This window comes from Gadus chalcogrammus, chromosome 9, assembly GCF_026213295.1.
Source record: "Gadus chalcogrammus isolate NIFS_2021 chromosome 9, NIFS_Gcha_1.0, whole genome shotgun sequence".
NCBI classification, from domain to species: Eukaryota; Metazoa; Chordata; class Actinopteri; order Gadiformes; family Gadidae; genus Gadus; species Gadus chalcogrammus.
In genome coordinates, this window is record NC_079420.1 from 2414437 (window position 1) to 2425965 (window position 11529).

At 43.5% G+C, this 11529-nt stretch overlaps 1 protein-coding gene across 1 annotated transcript in view; it reads right to left on the reverse strand.

The window, feature by feature from the left end:
- wwox (WW domain containing oxidoreductase) overlaps positions 1 to 11422 on the reverse strand; it is a 60190-nt gene extending 48768 nt beyond the window's left edge. Inside the window, exons 1-5 of the mRNA XM_056598708.1 lie at positions 11213 to 11422; positions 9680 to 9744; positions 8194 to 8251; positions 7620 to 7789; positions 127 to 233 (exon numbers count right to left, since the gene is read on the reverse strand). Of these exons, the coding sequence (XP_056454683.1) occupies positions 127 to 233; positions 7620 to 7789; positions 8194 to 8251; positions 9680 to 9744; positions 11213 to 11319 (507 nt within the window). The 5' untranslated portion in view covers positions 11320 to 11422. The remainder of the gene's footprint in view (positions 1 to 126; positions 234 to 7619; positions 7790 to 8193; positions 8252 to 9679; positions 9745 to 11212) is intronic.
- Positions 11423 to 11529: the final 107 nt, after the last annotated feature.

Below are 11529 nucleotides of genomic sequence, written 5' to 3' on the forward strand. Positions count from 1 at the left end.
CCCTCCCTCCTCCACTGAGGTCGGACCCTTTCTCTTTTACTGTCAACCCCTTCACAGGAGGTATCCAAGGCTCAGGAGGTGTCCAGTGATTGGACGGTTCTGGGAGGTTCCGTGTGTGGCACTCACCCACTCCTGCTGAATGAGGTCGATGGCCTTCCTCGCCTTGGACAGGTTCCGACACGCCAGGATCACCTGGGCTCCGTGCAGCGCAAAGGTCTTGGCCGTCTCAAACCCTGCAGCGGTGGAGAGCGACAGACAGGAGAGAGAGACAGACAGGAAGACAGAGTCATGAGGAGAAAGGGGACGGAGTGAGACAGCGAGAGAGAGAGAGAGAGAGAGAGAGAGAGAGAGAGAGACAGCGAGTGAGAGAGACAGTGACAGCGTGTGAGAGAGAGACAGCGATTGAGAGGGAGACAGATAAAGGGAGAGAGAGATGTAGAGAGACAGATAAAGAGAGCGACATAGAGAGATACAGCGAGAGAGAGGCAGCAAGAGAGAGACGGCGAGTGAGAGAGAGAGGGAGAGAGACAGAGAAAGACAGAGTGACAGAGAAAGAGACAGCATGAGAGAGAGACAGAGAGACAGCAGGAGAGAGACAGCATGAGAGAGATGGAGAGAGACAGCATGAGAGAGAGACAGTATGAGAGAGATAGAGCGGGAGAGACAGAGACAGAGAGAGACAGAGACACAGAGAGAGAGAGAGAGTCAGAGCAAAGCTTTAAAGATTACCATTCTGAAGATAAGTGATTCTCAGGGCAGTTGAATTCCAGAGTGGTTGAGGAGGGTACGGTTACACATCCACATCAATTTTCCATATAATTTCTCCCATTGAGTGAACCCAGTGGACTGGTGAAGGAAGTTAATCACGTCTCTCTGAAGTGATGTAACTGATAGAATTAATGTGGTTGGAAGACTCGCGGATAGTGGCGAGCGTGGGTTCCACCACTGCCCTTAGCGAAGGTATCCACACCCGCGCGACCTGCGGCGGGGGGCATGTTGCTAATTATGTCGGTAATTATGCCATCAGCAGCACATTAATTATGCAAACAACACTCATAATAGAGAAGAGACAAACGGGTTGAACAATCGAGCAGACGTGACATCCACGGCGAACCCGGGTTGAAATAACGATGTACCGCCGAACAAGTTCCACCCGGGGAACATCAAAGGAACCTCTGATAAGGACATTTCTCCCATCTCGCTCACTTCTCCGATGTGTGCCGAATTCATCACGGCCAAGACCGTACCGCGTGACGTCAACGGAGCACGGACCAAACTCACACGGATCAGAAGAAGTTTGTTATTAAAACGACCAAATCTAAATGGGTCATTTCCAACCGTGGGTTGAATGGGTTTATGCATATTTTGTAATTTCTGTGATATTTCCATTAATGTTGATGTTCTTCCTATGCTGTATCATTGAAATATACACACAGGCAGACAAACACACACGCACGCACGCAGTGTTTGTGTGTGCGTGTGTGTGTGTGTGTGTCTGTGTGTGTGTTTGTGTGTATTGCCCTGATTGACAGACTAACAATCACGGCAGTGACTAAGCCAAAGGAAGTCTCGTGTGGTCACAGCATTCGGGAGCGTGGATTAATATGAACCGTAATTAGATTATACGTCTTAATCTGATTTTCATTAAGAGCCAAACTGAGAAGCCTAATTGTGAGGAAAGTGTTAAGGGGTAATATCTATTAGAACTCAGAATTGGAGTAGGATCGGAAGCGCTCTCTGACAAGTGAAGCATGGAATTAAATTATATGACACCTTATTAGGTAGTATAACGTCGAGTGCTCCAGTCGCCAGAAAAGATAATTCTACTGACAGGCAATGGAAAGGAAAATAAGGAAGCAAGCAGTTTGACTAACTGAATAAATATGTAGTCCTACCATAGAAATGCAATTCCAGAAATGGGTAGTTAAAGTAGGTAGGTAAGATAAATCTCCCCTAATATCCAGCAGACATATTTGAATTATGTGTACATTAAAAGCCATATACGGGTTAAATTCGTTTTTTAAAGTGTTTAGCAGTAGTAGTTTTTGATTTATATGTAGGCTAGGAAAATATATATATATTTTGCCATACTTTTTTCTTGTCACTAGCCTAGCCTGCTGGCAGCCTGTCAACAACGTCACCTTACTCTCACTTGTTGTGTGTACAAACCATGAAAGTGAAATTAATCGACGCCAGTGTTTTCCATAATGGGGGACAAATTAGAATATGCCAGCGACAACAACAGTGGCAACCGCGCCGTGTATTTCCCAGTGACAAATAACAAGGTCCTGACATTAATTGTAAAATAACGAGTGTGGCGTCGCCGTGACGCAGACGTCGCTGCCCTGCCGCTCGTGCTGCTGCGAGAAAGGCCGCGCGGGAACGAGTTTGGTCAGGTGATACAAGGAGCGGATCGCTGTTCCTGCGTCTCGCGCTGACGCCGGAACATGACGAGGGTCAGACAGGGAGGGAAACCGCGGCGGGAGGAGGGTTCTTCCAGGGTCTACTCTAATAGGTCCATCATGGGTCTACTACGGTTCTGCCGGATCGACGGCTGCCGTATGCCGGTTTTCACACACGTTCAGTAGCCCTGACCACCATGTAGTGCCGCGTCTGCCTCGAGGTTATTTATGGGGGATTAACACTAGGTCTAATTATCACGTAAGAATTAGTAAGTAGCCCACTGAGAGGGAATCAGAAGAAAACAGGACCTCATGGTTAAGGCAATTTAAAGCAGACAGATCGACAGCGCACAAATAGTTGTGTGCATGTTTTTAACACTTAAAAAGATATATCTGACATTATAACAACACGGTTAATGGCTCCGCTATTGTTGGAAATATATTTCAGCGGGCTAGTATGAGGGGAATGCTGTGAAGCAGCGAGTGCTCTTCATGGTAGATTAAGATCCCGGCCCCTCTGATATCCCCAATAATGAGTGTGATTTAGTGATTTCACGCTTTGTTTGTCCTCCGCGCCCCACCGCCCTCTCCGGATACCGCCCCGTACACAGGTGTATTGGCTCAAAGTAATGACATCATTACCAGCCTCGTCAGTAAACGTGTTTATTTGGCAATCGGAGCAGCGCGCTTTTGTTTCGTTCCCTTGATTTGCATCCACAGAGAGGCGTTTAAGTGAAATAAGCTCCGTAACAATTGAGCATGCAGAATTCAATTCTGATCACTACAGCGGACCTGTGGGTGAACATCTTCACTCTCCCGCCCCCCCCCCCCATTTAGTTACACCAAAAGCTGCAGTTTCTCTTCCAAGCAGACCCATGGCTAGACTACAGCACCGAAAGCTTCATCATTATATAAACACACATTCAGCATCATTTTTTGATTTACCAATTGGGTTTTTATCAATACATATCTCACGATGTGAAATTGGTTAAATGAATGGGCTGCAAAATAGCAAAAAGGAATGTAATGGGGAAATAAAGCAAGTGTCCTCCTGTACTCCCCAGCCTCCTAAACTACCTTATTTAATTTGGTGCATCATCCGCAATGAAAAATCCAATAGCTGTTAAATTGGACACGTTTATAGTATCATTCTGAGAGCCTGTCTGAAATAATCTGGATTATAGAGGAAGGGGGAGTAAATCTCAATCTGGGGCTATTATCCCGCTGTGTGGCCGACGGTCTTACACACGCTAGGCGGTCCCAAAACACTTCCTCATTCCATGGCCATACTAACTCGGATGTGTCTTAATGATGAGTGCACCTGTTCCTTTCCAAAGATAAGGAGACCACCCCCCCCCCCCCCCCCCCCCTTCTCTCCAATCCGCGGACGCCCTTCTGGTTCCCCTTCATTAGTTCCAGAAGAGTTTGATGTCTCCCCAAAAGTGGGATGTATGGGTGGTGATTACAGCCCAAGGTTGAGCTGTTCTGGCCCACGGGTCCGGGCTGCCTGTGTTCCCCTATTGTCACACAAGCAGCATATACCCCACACACACACACACACACACACACACACACACACACACACACACACACACACACACACACACACACACACACACACACACACACACACACACACACACACACACACACACACACACACACAGGCCTATCCCATCTCTCCCTCTCTCCCTCATCTGAGACCAGGGCACACATTTGCTTATTCCCGAGGAAGGCTTCACAAAACAATCACGCAAAAACACACACACACACACGCCTGCTATTATCAACAAAAGAGTTATCTGGATGTCAGCCACTCAGAGATGCTCACAGTCTCTCTCTCTCACACACACATTGAGACACACACATTGAGACACACACACACACACACACACACACACACACACACACACACACACACACACACACACACACACACACACACACACACACACACACACACACACACACACACACACACACACAGCGTGTGACATACAGGAGCCACATGCCACCCTCACCAGAAACATCTTTTTATCCATCTAATTCGTCCCACTATGAATAATGCATTCTGCTCCTTAACGTCGCTCGGGTTTAAAGCTGCGCGGGTTTACCGCCTCGCCGCGTGGCTCTTTAAGGAGGTCCTTATTCATAAACAGCCATGCAGTAAATACCAGGGCTTTGCAGCCAATTTAATGGCAGTTATGCTTAACAAATCTGCCTCAATCTAATGATCAACCACAAAGCCGGGTTCGGGATATAAGCTCCTTGCAAACTCATTGCATCTGGCGTCAGACATCTCTCCATGCGGAGAGTGGAGCGAGGACCCCACGCCTAATCTACCAACACAACGCCGGGATCAACACAAACACAGAACCACCTCTCCTCCCATGAATAAGAATAGAGGCAAAGTCCCGGGACAACGGCGCCGTAGCCGTGTTCAAGCCACTGACGACAGGGAGACCACACAGGGAAGCCCCGCCCGGGCCCCTAATCCCCACTGTTCTTTGCCCCGGAACGCATTAACCCTTCTGTGATTCCCCCACCTAAACACAAACAAAGGGATTCAGGAGAAGGACGCATGCCGCTTGCCCAACGGAAGACACGGCCGAGGCCTGAGATCGACTCCAACGTGTTAATACCGAGTACGGGAAAACACAGAAGAACGTCTGCGACGCATGACTTTAAACTTTACCCGATGTTGTATTCCTAGGGTGAGGCTGTACCTGCTTACTTGAAAAGGCAAAGAGAACAGCAATCCCTCATGGGCGCTATATTGGTGGATTATGAATCGCATGAATAACATCTAGATAAATGTGCATGCATGCATGCGTGCCTGGAACAGTGGGACGGGAAGCCACATGATCCCTGACCGAGCCCTCTACACACTAAGTTTAGTCCGTGACAAGGTGAACCCAGACAGTGGTCCCTGGGACATTACCATCCCAGCGCTCTGGACACAGAAGTCACAATGTTAATATAGCAACCACCCGAAACCAGGGATATTTTTTGGTCATAGGGTTTAGCTGACGTTTCAGATTCACCTCCGCAGATGAATTTGAAAAAAAGGTTGAAACAGAACGTTGAGTAAGAGCGAGTTGGGTGAACCTGTAACCAGGCAGCGCAGAGGCGGCGTTCTGTGAGGACAACAGGCCCCTGGTAAGCTGAGAGTTAGTTGAATTGAGGGGAATTAAAGGCAGAGCCAGCGTGTGTAATGGGGATGGATGAGGGGCCTGTAGTGGGGTCAAAGCTTCTACAGATCAATGGTGAGGTACAGGTGTACAAGCACCAGTCTATAGCAGTCAGAGAGCCATTAAAGTGTGTGTGTGTGGAGGGGAGGGGGGGGGAATAAGTGAGAAGGAAAAACAAAGCATAGGATTATAAACACAATTGGAGTTATGGCTTCTTCGATTACCATGGGAACCGAGAGGAGGCACAGTATATGCTTGTGCAAAGAACGTGGTGAGCACATAGGCAGGACAGACCATAATATCTCGCCTCCGAGCACTATTTCAAGGTTGGTCACAAACTCGCACACAATTACATTTCATGCATAAATAAACCCATACATGTGTTTTAAATGAATGTGCATTAAAAGCTAAATTAATAGTATAAAATTATGGAAATTTGGCAGGAAAATTTGTGTTTTTTGATTACTAATAAAAAATATATGTTTCCTAATTTTGAAAATAGCCTTGACACTATCTACAGATTCGAATAAAATGCTAAAAGTGTCCAACCAATTGGCATAAGCTAATTTTACTCATAAGCCACTGGAATGTCAAAGAGGCATTCAAGCAGCGGCAATTACTATTGGCATGTTAATTATAGGCACGATGCATCATTATATGTACATGAAATTCATATTCATATAATTATTATTTTTTACATTAGTTTTATATATTATATGTAATCATTTATATGTGAGGAAAAAACAACTATATGGAGCTTATTTATTCACCTTCCTCTCAAGTGTTAAGCTTCGTCTAAAATTAAATAAAGACGTTATTGGCTCGACTGGCATGATGGGCCACCTGTGCCCTCTTGTGGCGAAATTGAATATCGATTTCTTTTTTTCAATAATCCAATTATATCGTCATTGAATCTAAAACCGGCTAATTCGTCAACCTATCTAACAATATATGGTTTTGTCTTAGTTATTATCTAAACCAATCAATTTTTTTATTTTAAATAAATATAAACTTTTAATGTTTTGGTTTTGTATGTCACACACACGAGGTACATGCAAACATATACATACTGATATTGTATCCTAGCAATTTGTCCAAAACCATTAATTTTATTAACTTTAATTATTTTATGTTATTTTTTACATATTGTTTATTCTTGTGCAAAACAAGTCAATACAGAGATTGAATGTTAATTCGTAGTTCAAGTAAAAGTATATATATATTTTTTTTTATATGGTCAACTGATCAAATAGGCAGCCAGCTACTCTGACTCACCTTGACAGACAAAATGTAATTAGTTTGACTAGCAAACACTCCCACTTTAGGTTTGCTTGATGAAGTGTTTTGCGGACATTAAGGGGAATTATCCCCAAGGTCAGCAGTGCATTAAATTAGTTCAAGACCCCCATTATAAGGTGAAGATTCTTCTCTTTAGCTGCTATTACTCTAAATATATTGCTCTGATTGCAGTCATCTCACGAAAAAATAACAATTAAACTGCTCAACATTGAGAAGAAAGATTTGAATAGAAATACAATTAAGAAAAGTTATCTTTATTTGATTTCCCCTAATACTGTCACTACCTGTGCTGAACAATTCAGCAGTCCAAAATAAAGGGCCACTTGCTCTAATGTTAGCTAAAAGAAAGAGGAATAGATTTGTTTAAAAACCATTATAATGTGAGCCTTGCATTCGGTAGGGCCAAATGGCCATAATTTATTACAGTTAACAATGACACTCAATTTAGCACCACTAATGAACTTCAATACAATCATGTTCGGTATTAAGGAATGATTTGTTGGGTCTAATTGTATCATTTTGGAGGCTAATGTTGATGAATGTCTGGTTTTAGACGGATAAGGGGAGACTGTTCTGGTCTGGATAGTTAAAGAAAATACATTCTCCAAATATTCCACGACACCACGTCGCCACCTAGTGGCTCAACCTTACAGGAATGCAGATGAATACACTGAACACTTCATGATGAAATAAGTGAAAGGAAACACAATTCAGTATGTGAGCTCACCGATTCCAGAGTTGCCGCCAGTTATGAGGATGACCTTATCAGAAAGGTCACGACCTTGCAGGATCTCAAGGGCGGCAGTGTTCCCATCATATCTCTTGGGCTTCAGCACCACATCCTCTACGGTGAAGGCTTGCCGGGGGTCGAAATAGGTGGTCCGCTTGTTAATGTGACTGAAACGACAATGGCCATCATTAAATCATATTATTCAAATAAAGTAGTTGTGGTTTCACTTTTATTTTAGCCTAAAAAACTGTCTTGGATTTGAGCATTGTGAATATTGTAACTATTGTTGATACATTTTGTTGATCAATTACTAAAATGATTTGACATGGATGACATGGATATTTTGGGGCTCGATCAAGGGATGTAAATCAATTATACGTATTTTAATATGAAACATTGGTTCACAGGCTAACTCATGTAGGCCGATGGTTTGAAGAAGGTAAATTAAGAGATAAGTAGAAAAGGAACAGATAAGATGTGATGTTATGCATACTCATGACAGTTAACTCATGAAATGTTCTTATGAAATCCTGAATGTTGTATTTTAGTGTCTGAATAAGGTACAACTTACTCAACATAAAACACTTGTCCTTTTTCATCCGTTTCTTGTTCCCATCCATATGGTAAATCTACAGAGAAAAGGGGAAATAGATGGTACGCACATGTGAAGAAACATGACTAGAAATTTGGAAAGACATGGATGAAGTCAAACACAGAGCAAAACATTCACCAAAGCAGCATTTAAACCAAATGCGACATTCAATCCCTTGTCTTCAGAATCAGAATCAGGAAAACTGTATTGATCCCCGGGGGGAAATTGTTTAGTTCCAGATGCTCCGTACAAATAGAAATTACAAGCATAGAAGATACGATTATAAAGAAAATTATAAATAAAATACAATAAAATAAAAGTAAGAATAAAGTAAGAAGTGGACATCTCTCAGTGAAAGTGGACATCTCTGAGTGGGTTACATTCACAAATTTACACTACAATATTTACATTCTGTATTTCATGTGCAAAGAGCAATGAAAATGAATAGAGTGAGAAGAGTGAATGAATAAATTAAAGTTTGTTTATTTTAAATAGTCATTTGTCCGATTATCAGAGGGAGGAGATATAGAGTTTAATGGCCACAGGCAGGAGTGACTCCCTGTGGCGCTCAGTGGTGCATTTAGGAGCAATGAGTCTCTCCAGAATAGCACTAGCCACCACAGACTCGTAAAACATCCTCAGCATAGTCCGGCAGATGTTAAAAGAGCAAATAGAGGCGGCTCTGTCCCTTCTTTGGCCTTTGTTGAACCAGAGGCCTGCTCCATGAGTTGTCTCTGTATTTGCTTTCTACCCCCTACCTTCTCTTAATGTCCTGTCTCTGTATTCACTGTCTAACCCCTACCTTCTCTTAATGTCCTGTCTCTGTATTCACTGTCTAACCCCTACCTTCTCGTATTGTCCTGTCTCTGTATTCACTGTCTAACCCCCACCTTCTCTTACTGTCCTGTCTCTGTAGTCACTGTCTAACCCCTACCTTCTCTTATTGTCCTGTCTCTGTATTCACTGTCTAACCCCCACCTTCTCTTAATGTCCTGTCTCTGTATTCACTGTCTAACCCCTACCTTCTCGTATTGTCCTGTCTCTGTATTCACTGTCTAACCCCCACCTTATCTTATTGTCCTGTCTCTGTATTCACTGTCTAACCCCTACCTTCTCTTACTGTCCTGTCTCTGTAGTCACTGTCTAACCCCTACCTTCTCGTATTGTCCTGTCTCTGTAGTCACTGTCTAACCCCTACCTCCTCTTAATGTCCTGTCTCTGTAGTCACTGTCTAACCCCTACCTTCTCTTACTGTCCTGTCTCTGTATTCACTGTCTAACCCCTACCTCCTCTTATTGTCCTGTCTCTGTATTCACTGTCTAACCCCTTACTGCTCTTAAAGGACCCATCTGTGTAATGTCCAACCCCAACCTGCTCCTTAATGACTTTTCTCTAAACTCCCTGCCGAACCCATAGTGCATGGGTAGTTTAACCCAGATAAACACTTAAGATGTGGCAGACAAACCTCCAGCACATCTTTTCTTCTTCCCAGTCTTAGGATGTTCCCATTGGGTCTTCATCTCATCATGGCTGGGGTCACATAAGATATGAGAAAAAGACAAAAAATTAGCATAGAGTCTTTATGGCTTCCCAATGGAAAATCATTGGAAAACAATCCCAAATTGAGTACAACTTTGAATCTATCTCACTATGTAGGTATAGACCACAACAAGGGTATAGATCACAGTGTACTGGATGGTGGATCTTCCTAGGTCACGAAATAGAAAGTTGGGTCTTTGAAGGGCTTGTGAGTTCTAACAATCTCCAGAGAGCATGTTGTCTGGAGATGTAAGATACTGAGAAGGGGTCAAGCAAGGCAAACGTGTCTGGGCTGAAGATCCAGAAGAACCAGGTCTTAGAACTTTTAATGATGGTAGACAATAACAGGGGGATGGTGAGGTTGTGAGGTACTGACAAGTTAAAGTCGCTGTCTGGCTGCCACAAGGTCAGAGTCCAGATAGACCCACCCTTTACTTTTTTGAAGATCTTTGAGGGGAGTTTGTAAAACACATATGTCTTCATGTGCTTCCTACATCTTGAGGTAATTTATGACCGTGGCGTGTTCCCTGAAAGATGAGGGGGGGGAGGGACTGCGAGGGTAGCGGACACCAACGTCTGACTGTTGCTTTCTGTGCTTTCTCTCCACTCCGGCTCATTAAGTTAATGGACCGGACATCCAGGCCCAGTCTCTATTGACCAGTCAACCTACTCTGCAATCGTCACCTATATGGCCCCAGACTACGAGTGAAGTGCTAGTGACTACCACTTGTATGGTGCTGCATACAAGCAGCTGGAATGAGTTCTGTCTGATGTATATCTCAGTAGACTCTTCCGGGACCGGTTGAAGTGAGGCACACCCCTTAAAGGTGTCAGGCGTGGGCCTCTTGGAGAGGGGCATGGGGCATACCCAGGACACATCTCTCTGGGCACCTTGGATTCCCCCAGGTGAAGCAAAACGATGTTTATTAACTTACAAATGTAAACCTACCCTTCGTTCTAGTGTATGTGACTTATGTTTCATATTATGAAGTCAATTCTGGCAAATGTGTTACGCCCGCCTCGTACAGACACTAATAAAAGCAATATTGAAACTACTGTTTATCTGGCTTTACAAATTTAGGCTACATGAAAGAATACACAGTATATTGCAAAAATACACCTGTATGCCACTAAAGGTTAACAGCAAGAAACACATTACGTTAAAATATAGCCTTCAAAAAGAGGCTCTAAACCATGTCCTCGTTTAGCCGTGACATGGGACGCTTCCGACGCTTCGCAGAAAAGTCCCATGAGAAGACCTGACCATTTATTGTACAGTTGCAATGCGACTCAAAGGTGAACCCTCATTCCAATGAAAGTGTAGCCTTTTTTTTGTTTGTGCGTTTTTAAACTCAAAGTAACTATTATTCGGGATTCTATCGCCATTCGCCAACGATAACTTTCCATTATAATAATATGAATCCACTGTATGGTGTTCTTCGAAGGAAATCTTTCTTACTTTGCGAAATATACCCATCCATCCTTAGTAGACCTCTCTTCCCATCCAGGGGGCAATTCATCTTCGCTATCTGTGTCATCCATACCTGCGTACTTTAGAGCTGCCATAACGCTAACTAAAGCCTATAATCAAATATCTGTTCTACAGAATGAATGTGACTGTCAATGATAAAAAAAAATAACAATTCACTGATTTAAGTACTTCCGCAAAGCCGTGACGTCGATGTTTACCGAAGTGCTTTCTGGGAATTTGAGGTGTATTGTAAATTGATAGACTCCACCATTCACCAATCACTCCATATATGTATTTATATTGTT